The sequence below is a fragment of the Amphiura filiformis genome, chromosome 7, assembly GCF_039555335.1.
Source record: "Amphiura filiformis chromosome 7, Afil_fr2py, whole genome shotgun sequence".
In the NCBI taxonomy this organism is placed as follows: Eukaryota; Metazoa; Echinodermata; class Ophiuroidea; order Amphilepidida; family Amphiuridae; genus Amphiura; species Amphiura filiformis.
In genome coordinates this window covers 19,472,236-19,493,100 of record NC_092634.1, presented here as the reverse complement: position 1 = coordinate 19,493,100, position 20,865 = coordinate 19,472,236, and the positions used below count along the sequence as shown (strand labels likewise).

Genomic DNA, 20,865 nt, shown 5'->3' with positions numbered 1-20,865 from the left:
GGGAGCCATGCATGGCAGTGGGGATGAATCTGGGTATGTTTTCTTTGGTGAAAAATCTGTGTTTTGAAGAAAATAATCCTAAGACATGGATCTCCTTTGAAAAATGTAAAGTTCCGCGCTATGTGCAAAAAGTAAAACCTCACCAGGTGAACCAGTAGCGTAGCCAGCGGAGGGGTGGGGGTGGTCAAAGGGAAGACTGCCCCCTGACAATGAAAGAGAAAAGTGCCCACCTAACAAAAATTAAAGAGAAAATCGGGAAGACAAAGGAATAGAAAAGGGGCAAGGAGCCTGCTTTCCACCAAAATGTACCCCATCATGGACCATAATGAGTGTAAAATACCAATTTTTTGCGCGCTACTCGCGCATATGGTCCCAGTAAAGCCCTTTTGGAAGCTCAAAGATGTATGTACAGTCTCTCTAATAAACGGTTTATGTATATATCCCACGGATAATACCGGGTCAAATTGATGATCAGATTTTGTTGTCTTTTCCTCCACTGACATATTTATTTCCCCCGACCAAGAAAGCTGGCTATGCCCCTGATGTTAACTCATTTTAACATATAAATAATGTTTTTTGTGGCAAACGTAATAATATGGTCATAATTTCACAAATCGAAAAAACAATTGTCTCACCGAGGAGTAAAAAAAAAATTGTCTCGCCGAGGTATTAATTTATTTTTTTGCTTCATCGAGGGGCTAATTTTTTTTTTGCTTCACCAAGGTGCTAAATAAAAAATTGTCACGACCCTAACTACCCAACCCCCTTGATATCGAGTGGTGCGTCCCTTAGTAGTTTTTTAAGGTTTTCAAAACAGTTATTTAGGTTAAGGGGGTACACCCCTGTCCAATTTTGTGCCTATTTTTGCATTTTTCTCAAAAATTATAGCACATTGGTGACAAGTAAGATATGTATAATATAGGGGCAAGGACTACAACTACTGTACTGAAAATTCAGCAACTCAAAGCAAGTAGTTATTGATTTATTGATCAAATATTGGTTTTCCTCATTTTTGACTGTAACTCCACAAATGTTGTCTGTGCTGAAATAAAAATTTCCAGTGCAGTAGTTGTAGTCCTTGCCCCTATAATATACATATCTTACTTGTCCCGAATGCGCTATAATTTTTGAGAAAAATGCACAAATGGGCACAAAATTGGGCAGGGGTGTAGTACCCCCTTAAGGAATGTTGCCTATTATTAGTCCTTGGTGAATGATATGCCATGGTTGAATAATTATTCTGACAAGTTGGTTTTGCGTGGGAATACGTGATCATTCTATTCATAATACTCATGTTAGGGACGCACCATTTGATATCAAGGGGGGCTTGGTAGTTTTTTGAGAAAAACACTTGCCTCGCCATCTGAGCAAAAAAAGAAATTTGCTCCACCTCAGACTAAAAAAACCCAATTTGCTCCACCTCACACCAGAAAAAAAACTCAGCCTCATATTTCAACTTTCAAATTGCAAATTTTCTCGCGCTTCGCGTGAATTTGTTCCAGTTTTCGTCATAATTATTATTTCAGCTTCGAATGGTAAGTATTTTGTTCACATTTGTTTTTATATGAATAGTTATTCCGTGACCCAAAACACTTGATTCAATCTTCTTCACAAATTTTCACCAAAGTCCACCCAATGTCAAAAAGAAATTTATGCCGGATTTATCATTGGGCCCGATGGGCCCGCGCATGTTACTTTTTAGCCGAAAACACCATGTTTTGGACCAAAATATGGTAAAATTCAACTTGGGCTCTTCGCGTGTACTGGTCCTTTACATTCATTTTGGACTACCGTATATTAATTGTCCAAAATATAATTGTTTTCATTAAATCAGAACAAAATGTGCTCATCTCCGCCACTGTCGATCTTATAGTAGGTACCCTATCTGTAAATCAAAACTTGGCTACTTGAGTGCACATAATAATAAATACTGAACTTATAACGCGCACAAATTTCCAAGGGATGCGAGGCGCGAGAAGAAGACAGAAGGAAGGGAAACATCATATTTGGGGGAAGAGATGAGTTTTAAGGAGACTTTTAAAAGTCCCAGTGCTATGGGCCATTCTGATGACTATTGGCAGCTTATTCCAAAGACTGGGGCCAGCCACAGAAAAGGCAGTATCCCCAGCCAGTTTGAAGGTTCTGGGGATAACAAGCGAGTTACCAGCCGATCGGAGATAGTATGAGGACTGGCGGATATGGAGCAATGAAGAGAGGTATTCAGGAGAATCCAGATTGACACATTTGTAAGTGTGGACAAGCGTACGAAATTTAATTCGTTCAGCCACAGGAAGCCAGTGAAGCTGAGCAAGTAATGGGGATGTGGAAGTGAATCTGGGCTTCTGGAAGATGAGGCGGGCAGATTTGTTCTGGATACCCTGCAGACGTTGAATGTTTTTTTGAGGGATGCCATTAAGGAGGGAGGAACAGTAATCTATCCTAGACAATATAAGGGCACGCACAATGTTATTACACGTGTTGAAGTCAATGAAACGTCTTATCCTGCCAAGATTCCGTAGTTGCCAATTAAGGGATCTACAAAGCTGAGTGACATGGTCGGACATCTTCAAGTCACCATCAAATACAACGCCAAGATTTTTTATTGAGGCGGAGGGTTTGATAACATGCTCATCGAGGTGAAGAGTGTAAAACTTCACCAATTCATAATGAGTAGCAGAGGCGGCAATGAAATATTCAGTTTTTGCCATATTGAGCTTGAGCTTGTTACTCTGAAGCCACACCCTCAACTCATTGATGCAATTAATGAGTTTAAAGAGGGCACAAGCAGCATCACCAGGTATAGCAGGATCAAAGACGCCGAACAACTGAACATCATCCGCATAAAAATGGAATTGAACATCATGGTGACGAATGATCTGACCCATAGGAATAGTGTAATAACAGAAAGCCTGTGGCCCGAGAACAGACCCTTGGGGTACACCATGTTTGAGAAGAGCAGTCTCGGAAAACGTGCCCTTAACAAAAACCTGACTAGTTCTGTTGGTCAGGTAGGTCTTGAAAAAATTCAAGGCAGTGTCAGTGAGACCAAATTCTTGACTCAACCGCCGCAATAGAATACCATGATCAACTGTATCAAATGCGGCGGTCAAGTCAAGTAACACAACAAAGACAGCTTTCCGGCCATCAACAGCTCTCATTATTTGATCGTGAACATGTAGGAGGGCTGTCTCAGTGCTATGACCTGTCCGGTAGGCCGATTGGAGTGGCTCGGACAGGTCATGGCTGTTGACATGGTACGATACCTGAGCAGAGACAGCTTTCTCTGAGTTTCCCCAAAAGGGCAAGTTAGAGACGGGACGGTAATTAGATAACTGTTGATTGTCAAGGGATGGTTTCTTTAACACAGGCGTGATAACAGCTTTTCTTAGGTGAGAAGGAAAAATACCAGTGGTTAAGGATGAATTAACGATCTTCACGAGCACAGGTAGGAGCAAAGTAAGATGTTGTTTTAATAGCCAAGTAGGCATAGGATCAGAGACACTAGTTTTGGATGGACATTTCATTATTAATTGATGAAGATCATCATCAGACAGTGCACGGAAAGTAGAGAGAGAAGGAACAGAGACACTTTGATCAGATCTAACAACAAGATCTTGGCAGCTGCTACAACTGTCAAGATCAACCTTACAAGAACATGAACTCTTACTGTCAACATCTTTACGTATTTTGTCAACTTTGTTCACAAAGAAATTTCCAAAACTATTTGCCAACCTAAAAAAAAAAAAAAAAAGAAAAGCGCAGTGATTTATAGTGCGCTACGCACAGGCACAACGCCTAGACGTTGATCCACAAGCCTCAGCACACTTTACAGGTTGTCGCTGACCACTATGGCCCCAAATCATTCCATAAACCATTAAACAACAAATCAGGGACTTGCTGCTTCAAGAGCGCACACCCTAGACAGGATCACTACAATCAGGTAGAGAGCACTGGCTCTTATTAAGTAAAGTATTGACATGCCTTCCTTACGGTGAATTTTCATATCTGCAAGAAGAAAACATGCGTGCTCAATTGTGTAGAACTCCCAAATGAATGATAGATACTAATTAACGTGTCAACAACCTGTCATAAATGCCCTGTCTATCGGGGGCTGATCATTTTAACCTAAAAATAATGCTTTTTGCAGCACGCAAAAGTTAGGTGCTAAAAACGTAAAAATGGTAAAAATATGGTCTTATATTAAACATTATTCGTTACACAAATTCTTCAACTTTTATTAAAGAAAAAAAAAATCACCGAGGAGTAATAAAATTTGCCTCGCCGAGGTGTTGAAAAAAAATTGCTTCACCAAGGTGCTAAAAATATATTTTCCTTCACCGAGGTGCTAACAAAATTGTCCTGACCCCAACTAACCCCCCCTTGATTATAATGGTGCTTCCCTTAAAGTCATACAATGGTGTGAAAGTTCAATTCCATGGTGCGTATTATTATTAACTACATGTATCTATACTGTAGTTCTAGTGATTGCCACAATATATCGATATCCCTTCCAATTACAAATGCTGCATCTGCTACATTTCTGAAAACTAGCAGCTTATATCAAGGATATAATTAATAATTTTCAAACCAAATTGTCCCCGCTTCTTCAACAAAATGGTCGTTGACTACCATGATGATTTGGTGAATGTGAAGTCATTTTTGGTGCTGGTGTTGGTATTTCTGTTGGTTGTCTGGTGGATGCAGCAGCCACGTAATTTGCCACCAGGACCATGGCGTTTCCCAATCATTGGTTTCGGTCCTCAGCTGATGTGGTCCATGGTTTACAAAAAGGAAGAAATGCACCTGCTTGCAACACGACTGGGACAGAAATACGGGAAGATTTGCAGTTTTGACATATTTGGACTTGTGTTTGTGGTGATCAACGATTTTGGAATCATAAAGGAATCAAACAATAATCCACTACATACCAACAAGGGACACAATAATGAGCTTGAACACAAAATGGTTGGCAGTATGTGTAAGTTATCTATTATGTTCATGACGTTGTGGTGTTATGCATAAAAATTCTTAAAATAAAATTAATTACATTATCTTAAAATTAAAACCCATTTTCATGTATTCCATGACGTTATTCATACCTAGTGCCCATGGAAATTAAATATATGACTTCTTAAGGGGGAATAATACCCTGATTTTCATCAGTACCCCTCTTCTTTTTTTTTTTTCTTGCAAATTTATGAAGTACATAAATATGTTCATCACCTCATGTCCTGAACTTATAAAATATATCTACATACACAGTGTTTTTAAACCATTTTAGTAAGTCATTTTAGCCCTATATATTTTTTGTTTACTGTATCCTAGTAACTCAGATGCGTGTTTCATAACAAACCATATTCAACATGTTCAAGTAGGGTACATGAATAGAATACATTAAATCCTTTGTTATACTCTCTATAGAAAATCTAGTGGTGCATGCAAAATATATAACACTGATTAAATTAAATAAACACTTACACAATGGATGCATAGTCATTAAGAAAAGGCTATCAGGTCACCATATGTCAGGTTATAGGTCAATTGGTTCAGGTCAAATTTAAGCATCAATTTTGAATACACATGTGAGAGTCTGTGATATCATAATGAGGCATAATTTTGATATTCTGTCTTTAACTGGATATATATCGAGAAGTGCAAGGTGGATATACTAATATACCTTGGGATGTAAATGGTGAGTACAATTTAGAATGCCTAGTTGAGATGGATTTCACAAATAAATATAAAATAGTTACCAAAATCACAAAAGTTAAGCTTACGGAAAACTACCCAATATGGTGGTATAGGTGACAAGAAATTAATACAATTTTTTTCAACATTGCTGTAGTATGGTTGTGGTAACCTGTTACCTGTGGCTTAATTAAGTTTCAGTGAAATAATGTCGCAAGTTAAAAATACAAACTATAGCTCAACATTGAAAATAGAAGCATTTTAACCAGTTCCTTTTTTGATAGTTGTGGAGCACCAAGTTCATGAAGTCATAAAAGAAATCAGGAACCACTTATTCCCATTTTACATATCAACTTTATTTCCCTAATGTGTTAGCAACACATATCCAAAATTTTAACGAAATCCGTTGATAGTAAGCTTTCCAAAATGAAGTGAATTTAAATCATCAGTGATGTACCACCTTTTGGCTTCTACTTTTAAAAGCATGTAAGCTACGTTGATACCGATGCCACCAATAAAACGAGAAGATTGGCCCCTTCATTTTGCATACCACTTTGTCCAATTTTTTTTTGTAATTTCTTCACAAAATGCAAAAAAATGCCAAAAAAAATCAATGGGTGTAGTACCCCCTTAAGTTTAATGAACGACGGAATCTCGAATTTGTACTTTTCTATGTGGGAAGTCTAAGGCACTGCCGGTTGCTGTTCCGAAAAGTAATATTTTATAATTTAACAAGCATGCACAGAGAAGGATAAAATAGAAGGCACGATATGAATATCGTTCGCGATAACTCATCTGATAATCACCAGGGTATGACTTTGCTGGACCATGGTGTTCAGCCTAAAATAGTGAACGTAACTGTGCAATAATTATGATCCCCGGAGAGGGTAAATTGGTGGTGGTGGGGGGGGGGGGCTTGGCAATCTGAAGGGGGTAAGCCACTTTTTGGAAGGACTAAACATGGTAAAGGGGAGATCAAGCGACTTAAAATAAAAGCTCTATAAAGCCTCATGAAAACAGTACGGCAACGTTCAAATATGCAAAATTTCCTGCTCGCACTATATATATGGTCGAATCCAACCAAAAGTGTCCACGGGCCAAAAATAAAAGTCCGAAATAAAAATGTCTCCACAATTTTTTCCTTTTGCCCATTGATTGATGACATATTGGCCTTATAGGAACCAAAAGTGCCATTACTAATCTTGAAAAATAAATCCAGGACGTGTGATAGTAAATGTGATATCAAAACCCAATGTTACCTACGAATACCACTAGGATGCTTTCACTATCGCAATACTAATCAACCTAAAGCAAATGGAATATTCCCATTAACGCTTTTTTCGTGTAATGTAGACCACAGGGTGTCAGGAAAATGCTAGCTCAACCAGAAAATATTTGTTTTTATTTTTATAACGCGATCAATATGATCTTAGTCAATTTATGCTAGTTTATTTTTGAAAATGAAGTTTAGGTCAGTTTCTGTATTTTATTTATCAAATGCGTATGAATCAATTTACACATTGTATAAGAACGAGTAGGATATATGTTTTCAAGAATATTAGAAATTATACGCATACACCTAACGCTTTATACAATGAAAAGGTGAAGAAACCCGGGTATTCGTAGGTAACATGAGCGATTTAACAATATCTATATTGAGTTTAGAGGTTTAAATTTGGCTATTATGGTAATGAATTAATAAAATGGTAGTTTTAGATCTCTTTCAGATGGTACGTCCAAATGAATAAATGCTATTACCTTAGATCAAAAATTTTTTGATGCTTTTAGCAAGATTTTGACCACTTCATTTTGATATACAAGTAGTTAATCAGCAATTTTACATAATAAATAATTGTTGAATGAATCCGTATATGGGTAATAATAGTGTCCTGGGGTACCGCTTAAAGTTTTGACAATTAATTTCCATTGGTAGGGACACTTCATTACACATGTCATGTATTATGTTGTATTCGTAAGTAACATTTCAGTATTTGTAGGTAAGAATTAGACTTTTGGTGGATATCGCAATCAAAACTTCATCAGCGGTTGAAAGAGGATTGAAGTAAGACATTAATTTGCTTAATTGCACACAAATCGCTTAAAACCGTTATTGCAGACTTGTGAAGTCCATCTTGGAGTCAGTTACGTCTTGTGGCCTTTCGTTTGAGGGCAACTACAATTAGCTTTATACCAGGGTACATCACTGTGTTGTCTAGATCATGAGACAATGAGAACAGTCGTTTTTTCCATGGTATTCGTAGGTAACCTTAGCGAAAACGTCAAAAGTTACCTTCGAATAAACCAATTTGGACACAAATTACTCAGAAACCAGAAGGTCGGTAAACATTTAAAATGAAGCACACGTGACAGTTGACAAATCCAAGTACAGTATTTATCCCCTTCTAATCTCCTTTGAATCTGATTTTTCTTTCAAATGAGCAGACCGTCGTCTATTTCAGTACATAATTTTCAACAATTAATCCGTATTCACTTTTGCATGGTGGGCATGTATGTGAATTCGCAACTTTCATTGACATATGATTTGATAGCAAACATACAGGCCTTCGTTATGTACCAATATGGGCATTGGCATGAATGGCGGTGTTTCACAATACTGTCATGATGTCTAATTGTATTCGTAGGTAACATTCGGTTACCGGAATTTACCTACGAATACTTGCTTTTATTGTTGACATCTCAGAAATATTTAAACGCAGGCTATTGAAACTTGGTAGAAATAAAGAGTGTGTTACCCTGCACCTATTGCTTAACTATTGTTTACTATTCTCTCACTTTGTGGAAATGGCACAGCTTTTAACATGTATTCGGAGGTAATGCATATTTTTTACCAAACCTACCTTTGTGCCATTTAGAATTTCTGGCAGCTAAACACAATAATAAAGATGTCCGAATGCAATGCATTTCAGTATTGGACATATCAAAGCTTGTATCAATTGCGCATTTATTAGTGATTTCCATTTTTAAAGATATATCTAGTGCTATGAAAAATTGTATTCGTAGGTAATGTAAAAAAATACCACTCAAAAATTATCACAAAAATTCATAATTATGTACAAATATGTAAAAATTGAACAGGCAATCTTTGAATACACACCTTTCAGGAAATCAATTTAGATTCAATCCAATGACTTCTTTTCATAACTGATTTAGATGTTTTTAAAATACTTTAAGAAATATTTTGAAAAATGGGTAAAAATAGCATGTTTTGGGGTCTCTGTGTCTAAGTTTTTCACAGAAGGGGTCTTATTATATATGGCGCGAAGCGTATGATCAAGGCGAATAAACACAATACAAAAACGAATGCCAATTGATTAATACTTTTAAGTTATGGCCCTGAACATGCCGTGTACACTTTTCGTTGGATTCGACCATATATCCACACAATTGCAATGGGGGGGGGGGGGCACATATAACTGGACGCTAGCCACAACTGCACGTTGGTAGCGATTGTGAAAACGCCACCAGAGTTTGCTAGCGATTGATAGAATGGGTCGTAAGGGGGTGTGAAAGGGTATTCGTTAATTTGGTTTTAAGGGGTCTCCGTGGTGCAATTGGATAATTTTTCTTCATATAAATTCAACGGGCGTTCAAAGTTTTGTCAAGGGATATTCTAAGTTTTGGTAAAGGAGCACTTCGTCACGTTTTGGTCTTAAAGGGCTATTCGGGTTTTTATTTTTGTCTTGTTTTTCAATTTCCCCAACTTATTTTACTCTTATTTTACCAAACGAGAAAGCCGTTTCTTGGCCCATGGTCCAGTTTTGTAATTCGATCGATTGTTATTTTAAAGATATTGCAAATCTTAAAGCAAGTGATATGAAACCTAAAATGTCACCATTATTATTACTTTTAATTACTTGCAGTTCATTCGTATAAACACATGGCCGAATACAGGAAATTTGCTTTGCATACCTTTCGAGGATTTGGCATCGGGAAGCGAAGCTTTGAGGCTAACATCGCAGCGGAATCCGAAATCCTCTTGCAGGAGTTGGATGCTCTCGCGGGCAAACCTTTTGACCCACATCACTTCCTCGTCAACTGTTCAACAAATGTACTATTTGCTGTCGTGTTTGGAAAGCGTCATGATTATGATGATGAAAACTTCCGCTTTCTTAGTGAATCCAATTCCCGTTTAGTGCACCTAGTTGGCTCGGGAGGGTGGTCTGTCATGCTTCCAAAATACTATCCAAATAATGACACTAAAGAAATGCTACATCTTATGAAAGATGTTCTTGATTTCCTTGACAAACGTATCGAGGAACACCGAGAAAATTTTGATGTCGAAAACCCCAAGGATTTCATAGATGAGTATCTGAAAGCAATGAGTGCTGCACCGAAATCAGATGACCCCTGTTCATATCTCCAAGATGAAAACATGCGAGCTCAATTGTATCTGCTGTTTATGGCCGGAACTGACACCACGTCCACGACTTTGGATTGGTGTTGTTTGTACATGATGGCATATCCAGATATCCAGAAGAAAATTCAGGAGGAATTGGATTCAGTTATTGGCCGCAATCGACTACCACAAGTTTCTGATCAAGAGCAACTGCCATACACCAGAGCAACCCTTCTTGAGATACAACGTCATGTTTCTTTGCTACCACTAAGCGTTTTTCATACGGCCAGTGATGAGACCTCACTTCATGGATACCGTATTCCGAAGGGCGCGACTATTGTTTCAAATCTATATGCTGTGATGAGAGATCCCAATATGTTCCCAGAGCCTGACCAATTTAAACCGGAAAGGTTCATCAATGATGAGGGAAAATATTTTGAGAGAGAAGAAGTTTGTCCTTTTGGAGTCGGTAAGTAAACAGTTCGTATAATTATGCTTAAATGTTCTTCTGTGGGGTCATGAATACGTCGGTGCACCTACTTCAATTTTGTGTAACTCCTGATTTCTTTATAACGCCTCCTATCTCGCGCCCCCCCCCCCATTCACTCAGAACGCTACTGACAGCCCTCTATTGTCGCGCTGGAAGTCATCGATTGTTTAAATTAACACAATTCAGAGATACGCCTTTTTACTTTGAAATTAATTTTCTGGGCCAAATAAAACACAAAGATTTTTTTTCTCAGATAAAACCATGTAGTGCTTTGATATACCTTTTAAATAAAATCCTGGTTAAAATTAGGCATGAATTTTTGTCTTTTAGTGTAAGATTTTCTAGTTTTACAGCCTGAACTTCGACCGTGAGCTTTTTTTGCTGTTATGTGAAAATCACATAATGTGTAAAAAAAGCTTCTTCAAAATATATCATAATAAGTCTGGTTCTAATGTGTTTATTTTTAAGCATCAAGCGGCAAGTTCATGTAAAAGCTGTCAACTAACTTATTTTCGTTAATTCGGGTATGCTGTATTTTGACTGCTAAGCTGTATGTGAACCACGTGATCCTAAAAGAACCCCCCAAATAAATCCCTACATGATTATACGGGGGGTAATTAAACATGCCCGAAATTCATTTTACAAAAATATGTCAAATTATACGTCTGGGTCTACTCTAAGGATCACAAACATGTAACATATTTGCATGTAGGACATAGTTATCAAGTTATGATGCTCAACAGGTCCAAGGTCAATTTGCATGTTGTATAGGGGGTGAAAAATTAAAGCTGTTCCTCAAGTTCAAGGGATTCATGAAATGAATAGTTTTTACTATCTGCGATGTGAAGTTCCGAAGATTACTGTTAATATAAATGCCATTAAATCCTATTGAATCCCACATATCTTTTAACTCTTTGCTGTGTAACTTGGTCGCAGATAGTACAAAACAAGAAAAACTAGTGGCAAATGGTGGTCATAGACCACAAACCTAGCTGGGCGTGTTGGTGTTGTGGAGGTATCTGACCCCTACAAAATGTTCCAAAAATGTTCCCCTGGTCATGAGGTCTGTTGTCACTGTGTTTGAGTCCCGTATTCCTTACAGATGTCCAGAAAATGCAATTTTACGATTTGATCCCAGATGACCTTTGACCTGACCCCTGCAAAATGTTCCAAATATGTTCCCCTGTCATCAACTTTGTTGTCACAGAGTTTGAGCCCTAGATGTCCAGAAAATATGTTTCTGAGATTTGACCTCTGCATGACCTTTGCCATGACCCCTGCAAAATGTTCCTCTGGTCATGAGATTTATTGTCACTGAGTTTGAGCCTCATACCCCTTACAGATATTCAGAAAATGAAATTATAAGATTTGACCCCAGATAACCTTTGACCTGACCCTGCAAAGTGTTCCAAAAATGTTGCCCTGGTTATCAAGTTTGTTGTCACCAAGTTTGAGCCCCGTACCCCTTACAGGTGTCTGGAAAATGCACTTCTAAAATTTGACCTCTGTATGACCTTTGACCTGACCCCTGCAAAATGTTCCCCTGGTCATGAGATCTGTTTTCACCGAGTTTGAGCGCCATACCCATTACATATGTCCAGATATTGCAATTGTAAGATTTCACCCCCTTAATGACCTTTGACCCCAATTCCGTATACACGTTATAGGCGTGTGGTATAGCCGATGCATATATGCAAATGACATCATTGTACTATATAATATGTGACAGAAGAAGCATTTTGAAGATATTTGGTTAAATACCAGAAATGCCCTTTAATGACCTTTGACCCCAATTCTGTTTAGACACTATGGGCATTGGATATAGCCGATACATATATGCAAGTTACGTAATTTTAGGGTGGAACATGTAGGAGGAGAAGCATTTTAAAGTTTGTTGCCAGAAGAAGAAAGAAAGAAGAATCGGATAGCAAAACAGTACCTAGCTCGGGGGGTTGAAAACCCCCCAGCTAGGTAACAAGACCTTTTGTGCCCCATAACCTCTATAGGACATGCAAGCACAAACTTTACATTTTTGGGATCCGTGGGCCAGACGTATAATTTGACATTTTTAAAAGTCTTATTGGAATAAAATGAATTTGTCATTCGGGGGTCTCTTTGATTCGAGTTCAGCATACCCAAATTAAAACATAATTGATAAATAAGCTGGTTGCCAACTTTTACGCAGAACCAGTCTATATAATCCTCTTGCAATAACCAGAATTCTTAGTTCTGGTTGTTTATAACATTAAATCTAAAAATCAGGTGGACCTTAAAATATATTTTAATTATACAGTCTTGTCCAAAAGCACTGGAAACTGTTGGCTATTATTTTGACACCGTCTGTATTCCGGCAATATGTCTGCACTCGCTCAAACAATGACACACAAGCAGTGTTAAGGGGTGGTGCAATAATTATGTGTATCCCCGGGGTGGTGAATTGTAGGGGGGGGGGGCAAGATTTTTTGGCAGACCAAGAACGGGGGGGGCAAGCATTTTTAGCAGGTCGAAAGGGGGTCAAGCAATTTTTGGCAGGTACGTCGAAAGGGGGGCAAGTGATTTTTGGCACAGATATTTTGAGCACCGTTTCTATATAACACCCTAAAAAGGTGTAGGAAAACATTAGGAACACGTTCAAATATGCAAAATTTCCTACTGCGCTCGCATTATATGATAAGACAATTTAAGGTCTTAAATTCGGGTTCCCCAAAATCTTAGTGTGTAAAGGGGGGGGGGTGGCAAAGATTTGTTGGCACGTCAAAAGGGGGGGCAAAGATTTTTGGCACGTCAAAAGGGGAGGGGCAAAGGTTTTTTTGGCCACGTCGAAAGGGGGGGGGGGCAAGCTATTTTTGGCAGACCACTTTGAGAATTCACCACCCTGGGGGTACACATAATTATTGCACAACCCCTAAGGCTCGATCACCCACTTTTACACAGTATTTTTGAGTTTGCAAATGTGGGTGACCGAGCTCTTAAAATCAAACATATAAAATATGTACTAGTATTTAAAATACGTATATCGTTTTCTTACAGGGCGTCGTATCTGTCTTGGTCAGACCTTGGCTAAAATGCAGCTGTTTGTCTTTTTCTCTCATCTTCTCCACCGCTATTCACTAGTCAAACCAGAAGATACGCCACCAATAACCTTCAAAGGAACGTACGGAACAACATTTGTACCAAAACCATATACTATCAAATTTGATATCAGAATGTAAAATGCAATCTGATATCAAGAAAAAAAGTTTCCTTGGTTACTACGTGAACAGAAGTAAACTTCATGAACCTTGGGGTCATTTCTGGTATGAAGCAAAATAATTATATGCAAAATACCTCCTCTCTCACAAATACATGTAACACATAGCTTAGTTGTGCCACTCTGCCACTTGTGCATTGTAATCATAGCCCAGTGAATTCATGAAATCACTCACCACTAATTGCAACTGAATATATTTCACATATGCGCCCATCTCCCAACAGCACACACAGAAACATAGCCGATAAAGCAGGTGGTGAAATATCAAAGTTAGTCACATCTTGTTAATAATTATACCAATGCATTCCTCTCGTTCAAGGCTTCAAAATGACATATCTTGAGTAATAGGGGAAACGGTCAAATGTCAATATTTAGATTCCACAAGGCCCAAAAAATTGGGAATTTCCATAACCTGACCACTTTTTCTGACTACCTTTTCTGACCACCTTTTCTGACCATCTTTTTTGACAATCTTATTTGACATTATTTTGATGTTTGCTTCATTGTTATTATCTTTACACTTTGCACAATAATGTTGTACCATTCTGGACATAAAATTGAAATTATCACGTGAAATTTGTTTTGTTTTTCCATACTTCCATGGTTTTTCACAGGGCAGTTAACTTCTCAGTTTAGAGAGGAGACAGTTATCATTTCAGGTGCTGGGTCAATAGAGTAAACACAATTACCACTTCACAAGGTCACATTCATGATATTTGTCAAACATGCCGGGATATAAAGGGTGCAGCATGAATGTGAATATGGGTTTAAGGGTATACGAGGTATTGTTGGTCGAAGCAGATTTTCATTTATCTGAATCAATATATTATTGAAAAATAACACTTTGGTGTTTTGCAGAAGTTCATTATACAAATCATATACTTTGGAAAACTTGCTTAATTTATTGTTTATGAGTTATGTACGTTTTACAAAAGTGTTATTGTTTCAGCCCTCTCTACAACATAACTCAAGAACCACAGGACCTACAAAAGTATATCTGTGATATTTGAATTATTCTACACGCTCGCTATGAATAAGCCTAATCGCCATAACTTTCAGGTTTTTTGGGACACTTTGACCTCTGACATATCTGGAAAATTGCTGTAGGCCTATTCATTAATTTATTATTGTAATAATGTTATCATTATAAATAATAAAATAATTAATTTATACAATAATCAAATGTTTGGGTTTGTTTTTATTCTAGTAACACGTTTTAAATTATATTTTGTACGCTCAAAACCCCAATTTTTCTGAATTTTCCCGATAGGTCAAAGGACAAAGTGTCCCAAAACTGCAAAATGTGTCCCACAAGCATTGCAAACTTCCAATGCCGATTGGGCTTATTGAGCAATGCAATTTTTGCTAAAGCTCACTACCATTTGCAAGGTGCTGTGAACTACTTTGTTTTCTGCTGCTTCGACCAACAATGCATCGTATAACCTTAATTGTCCATCAGACAAAGTCTGAACAGGGAAGTGCTGAGGGTAACACTAGGGAGCACTCGTTCGAATGAAGTCAGGAAAATTGGATGTGTGCAAAATTTTATTTTATTTGTTTTAAACCGGGGTTTTAAATAATTTCATTTACCACCATGAAAGTGTTGTAGTTTTTAAGTTTCAAGTTTTTATTTGGAAATTGCTTTTACATCAGTGGCACTCGATCTGATGGTGCATCCAAGACATTAAATATCAAACAAAACTGTATTAAACAAAACAAAATCAAAGGATACTCGACAATCAAAAGGTACAAATAAATAATCTAAAATGAGAAAGAAATAACAACCATGTATCCTTAAAAATGTTGTTTATCTATTAACAAGTCCCAGAGAAAAGCTTGCTAATTATCACCCAGCATGACTGTCTATGATTATGGTGTAAAACACTAGGATCCAAAACATTCTCATCTATTAGTGCACAGTTCTTTAACTCCAATACATTTGTACATTCATTGAATGACCTTTGAAAATTGGGGTACAAAACCTCATACTCTGCAACTTGAGGTCAAATTTTGCACTATGATTGTTTAGTTAATGTTATTGGACTATGGCATTGGGATAGTATGAATCAAATATCACAGGGCTCACTGTAAAAGCTGGTCAGAAAAGGTAGTCAGAAAAGGTAGTCAGAAAAGGTGGTCAGGTTATGGAAACACCCCAAAAAATTATCTGATTTTGATAAAAAATGGTTTCAGCGGGGTTTCAGATTGCTCCGCTTGCAAAAACGTTAAAAAATAATAATTTGTCATATCGCAGGTGGTTTGCTACCTTGGTAATGTGGCAAAAAGACAAAATCTACTACTGAGCCCGGTTGGCCTTGACCTATTTATTGATGTTACCTATGTAACAAAACATCCAAACAATGCAACTCTTTGATTCCATTTTTACAGAGGAACAATTTGAGACCAGTTGGATTAAAATTGGATCATTTTTTTCCATTGTAGACACATGACAAACTATACTTTTTCTGAATCCTTATGTTGAGAGCAAAATATTGGTATGGTTTTTAACATCCTCAAAATTTCACTCTTGCATAAGCGGCCATTTTGGATATATACAAATTAGGCACAATTAGTGGTGGTGGTTAACCCGTTTATTTTTCTTAATTTTATTGGGCTAATATTTGGTGTTTATTTCTCATATTCACATGGGTCAAAGACATACAGGACAGGGGTCGTATGGGGTCAAAATTGTGACTTTCAGCTGAAAATGTATCCGGCCATATATGCATCGACATTCACCCAAAGCATACTAGTATATATGGGGTGTTCGCAGATTTGAGGTTAAAGTTCATTTCGAGTCAGAGATCAAATACCTTCGAAATACCTCTTTTCTCACAAATAACATAACACGATGATACCCCTTGCACACGTGTGATGACAGTAGCTAGTGTCTATGGTGATCATTTCATTGTCATATGGGTCAAAAGATCGCACAACCAGCTGTGTTCGTGATCTTGGGTGACATAATGTCTAGTTTCAAATGTAAGCCTACAATAACAAACTAGTGGCAAATGGTGGTCATAGACCACAAACCTAGCTGGGGCATGTTAGTGTTTAAAAGGCATCTGACCCCTGCAAAATGTCCCCCTGGTCATGAGGTTTGTTCTTACCGAGTTTGAGCCACATACGAGTTACAGATGTCCAGATAATACAATTCTAAGATTTGACCTCAGATGACCTTTGACCTAACCAATGCATGATGTTCCTTAATGTTCTCCTGGTCTTGAGGTTTGTTGTCACCAAGTTCGAGCCCCGTACCTCTTACAGATGTCCAGAAAAAGAAATTCTAAGATTTGACCTAAGATGACCTTTGACCTGCCCCCTGTAAATGTTTCAAAAATTTCCCCCTGGTCATGAAGTTTGTTGTCACTGAGGTTGAGCCCCATACCCCTTACAGATGTCCTGAAAATGCATTTCTAAGACTTGACCTCTGTGTGACCTATGACCCGACCCTTGCAAAATGATCCCCTGGTCATGAGATTTGTTGTCAATGAGTTTGAGCTCCATACCCCTTACAGATTTCTAGATAATGCAATTACAAGATTTTACCCCCTTAATGACCTTTGACCCCAATTCTGTGAACAAGTTACAGGCACTGGGTATAGCCAATGCATATGTGCAAGTGACATCATGGTGCTATGTAATTTGTGGTAGAATAAGCATTTTGAAGGAATTTAGTTATTTACTGGTAATGCCCCTTAATGATGTTTGACCCCAATTCTGTTTACACCCTATGGATACTGGATATAGCCGATACATATGTGCAAGTTACGTAATTGTATAGGGTGTAACATGTAGGAGGAGAAGCATTTTGAAATTTGTTGCCAGAAAGAAGCAGAATCGGATAGCATTACAGTACCTAGCTGGGGGGTGTAAACCCCCCAGCTAGGTAATTAAACTCCGCCCACAGTTTTAATATCCTGCAGAGTACCAACTATAGACTGGAGATAGAAATATTTTTTAAATATTGATTCGTAGTTGCATTTTAACACGGAAGAAATAAACCGCCTTTAACATCCAATTTGGGGTGTAATACTAACACCTTATATTTTTACATTTTTAACTACGAACGTGGTGTACCGTGTGATGGTCTTTCACAGTAATTGGTCCTGAGGTAACACCCAAATGTGTAATATTCTTTCAACCTTTAGGTTGCCATCTGAGGACCCATTTTTGACTTTTATTGTTTTCAGAATGACACCAATTTTTGTTTCGGTTTAGCAAAGTTAACTTCTTGTATAATTGCTGAGATCAATGAATAACGGCGCCAAATAAGGGGTCATATCTCTACTGAGCTTGCAAAACAACCCTCATAAAATCACATTTGTTTTAGGCCAAACTGGATTCTTTAATATTTTGCTTCAGTATATTATTTTTTTGCGCCTTGATCAGGTGTGTATAAATTGCGCCTTTTGTACAATTGCTCTTGCTTTATCAGAATATAACAGGTTGCGTCGTCTTAATTTGTCAACTGTTTGGCTTACTCCTGCTATTAAATAGATTAGGTAATATGTATATTTATCTAATAATTATCATATTTATCCAACCTTCTATTCATGACCTTTAGATTTTAGCTTGAGCACACTAAATTGTGATATATAAATAGGCCTTTGGTTTTGTGCAAGATATACATTTGTGATGCTATTTTATATCCATATGTTAACAGTTAATATTAATTTTATACATGAAAATCTTGTAGGTTAAAGCCTTAATGTACGATCTTTTTAAATTTTTAGATTTTTCTTTTTTTCTTCTAAAATGATAATATGCAATCATTATGAAAGTTCCCAATATATTTGGACGCGAAAAACATTGGGAATTTGCAAAGAAACAACATCATAAACTTCACCTCTATCACTCGAAACATCTCGCACTATTTTGGATTAGGACAGCGAGTGCGGCCTCAGAGTTAGTCTCCTACGCGGCCAGTTTGGTTACGCTCCCTCCACATGCACAGGGAAAATATGCCACCTAGTGCCAGGTTGGCACTTGCCAACTGATGCCAATGTGGCATTTGCCAGGTTTGGCCAAGAAGAATGTGCAAGGGGTACGCACAACCAGGCATTTGCAGTCACGGGCCAAATTGGCATTTGCCATCAATATCCAGAGTGTCAGAAATCATTGGCATCTGCCAATTGTACCAGGTTGGCAAGTGTCAATCTGGCAGGGGTTTGCATTATCATTTTTTGGTGATTTATAGATTTGTATTATTTTTGAACAAAAATGAGATTTTTAGATGGTTTCCAGCGGTGGTTCCCAGTGTTTTAGGCTCCATATTGTTTTGAACATACAAAGCATTGCATGATCTTTGTTTTCAATGGTTTTTGTAATATGAATAAATCAAAACAATGATTTTGTATAAAATGAGCTATTTCTGATGATTGAATTTCTTTTTCATGTGTTTTTATTGTTCTAAAATATTTTGGAACAAAAATGCAATTTTTGGATGGTTTCCTGCGGTGGTTCCCGGGGTTCGGCTCCAGGTCGTTTTGATAATAATTATGCAGCTGCAGGTTTGTACTTTGATGTGTTTTTGTTATTTTTCAAGATTTAAATAATTATAATGGAACAAAAAAATGCATTTTTGGATGGTTTCCCGATGTTTTTGGTTCCGTCTTGTTTTGATAGAATTGTGCATTGGTTGATTTGTGCTTTCATATGTTTTTGTTACTTTGCAAGATTTAAATTATTTTGGAACATTGAATGCATTTTTTGGATGGTTGCCTGTGGTGATTCCCGGTGTTTCGGTTCCGTGTTGTTTTGATAGTAGGCCCTAGGCCTACTGGTGCATTGGTAGTTTGGGCTCTCTCATTTGCAAGAATTAGGCCTAAATTATTTTGGAACAACAATGTAATTGTTAGATGATTTGCTGTCCTGGTTCACGGTGTTTTCGGCTCCATTTATGCATTTTTAGATGTTCAGTCGTGAGCTCCCTCAAACTGCTGTTGCATGCGAAAGAGCTGTAATGACAAATTATCATACCAAACCAGTAAATGTGCACGTCGCAAAAAAAAAGTAGATTTAAGATTATTCAGATGAAAAATTAGTGTGTGTTTCAGTCAAAAGTAAGAAGAAACACCAATATTGAACTTCATTTTTTGTTTGCAATTTAAATAACACAATCTTAAAAATCACAATGAAAGATAAAACGGTTTTGTACACAATACCACGGAAATGGTGTACATATTGGCGTAAATCAACCGGTAGGTTGACAAGTATTGGCGAAGATTTAAATGAGTTTTGAAATTTCAATCTTTTTTTAAATTTTGTTTACTTTTTTATGGCTTGAAGAACTGAATCGCGTATTACGCTGCCCACCACTCGCATGGCGCAGAGCGCCACGCAAAGTTCATTGCGCGTACCGGCGCGTCATTTGATCGCAAGCGCGGATAAGCCAAGTTGATTGATCGGTGACGCAAAATCACCCACGCACGAGAAAAGCATTATTTACGATCTGCATCATTTTCTAGATCGGAAGGCGGGCGCGCCAACGGCTATCTTCTGAAGATAGCATTGCGGGCCTAATAAAGCAACAGAAAACATTTCACACATTTGAAAAACATCTGTTGTTAGGAAAGTTTGTTTTTGATGTGTTTAGTTTGTTTGTTTGTTTTTCCGCTATCTACTCAAGATAGCAGGTTTTTTTTAATAAAATAGGCCTAAAAGGTTGACAATATTTTGTTTATCTAATGATGATACCATATAATTTTGAAACCGTATGAACTAATTTTTAAAAAAATCAAAGAAGTCGGAAATTTCATTTGGTATATTTTTTGTACTACATGTTTGTTGTTTGTATGCTTGTTTATTTGTTATCTACTCAAGGTAGAATTTACGGTGTGATTTGCAAATCATTAGGGGAAAGTGGGGTAATGCCGGACTGTGGGGAATCCCGGACACGTCGATTGCAGCTAAACGGAGAAGGGTGGCACTATTATACTACCTTAGGGTATTAGCTACATAAACATCAAGGTGTACCTCACGTGTACTACTACCAGCGCTTTGGGTCTCGTCTTTCTTTGTGAAAACTACGAAAAAACAGAAATTGTCATTTTTGACTTTTTATCTGAACAGTGATTT

General features: G+C 37.5%; 1 protein-coding gene across 1 annotated transcript; it reads left to right on the top strand.

Annotated features, from left to right (window-relative positions):
* Positions 1 to 4,485: 4,485 nt before the first annotated feature.
* Positions 4,486 to 14,176, top strand: LOC140156296 (cytochrome P450 2U1-like). The gene is made up of 3 exons (XM_072179275.1): positions 4,486 to 4,978; positions 9,570 to 10,514; positions 13,566 to 14,176. The coding sequence occupies exons 1-3, from the start codon at positions 4,615 to 4,617 to the stop codon at positions 13,745 to 13,747; spliced, it is 1,491 nt and encodes a 496-aa protein (XP_072035376.1). The 5' UTR covers positions 4,486 to 4,614; the 3' UTR covers positions 13,748 to 14,176.
* Positions 14,177 to 20,865: the final 6,689 nt, after the last annotated feature.

Excerpts from the sequence above, each read along its gene's own strand:
- LOC140156296 (XM_072179275.1), top strand. The coding sequence starts at position 4,615 with ATGGTCGTTGACTACCATGATGATTTGGTGAATGTGAAGTCATTTTTG. Across the intron at positions 4,979-9,569 it reads CAAAATGGTTGGCAGTATGT|TTCATTCGTATAAACACATG; the intron begins GTAAGTTATCTA and ends AATTACTTGCAG. Across the intron at positions 10,515-13,565 it reads AGTTTGTCCTTTTGGAGTCG|GGCGTCGTATCTGTCTTGGT; the intron begins GTAAGTAAACAG and ends GTTTTCTTACAG.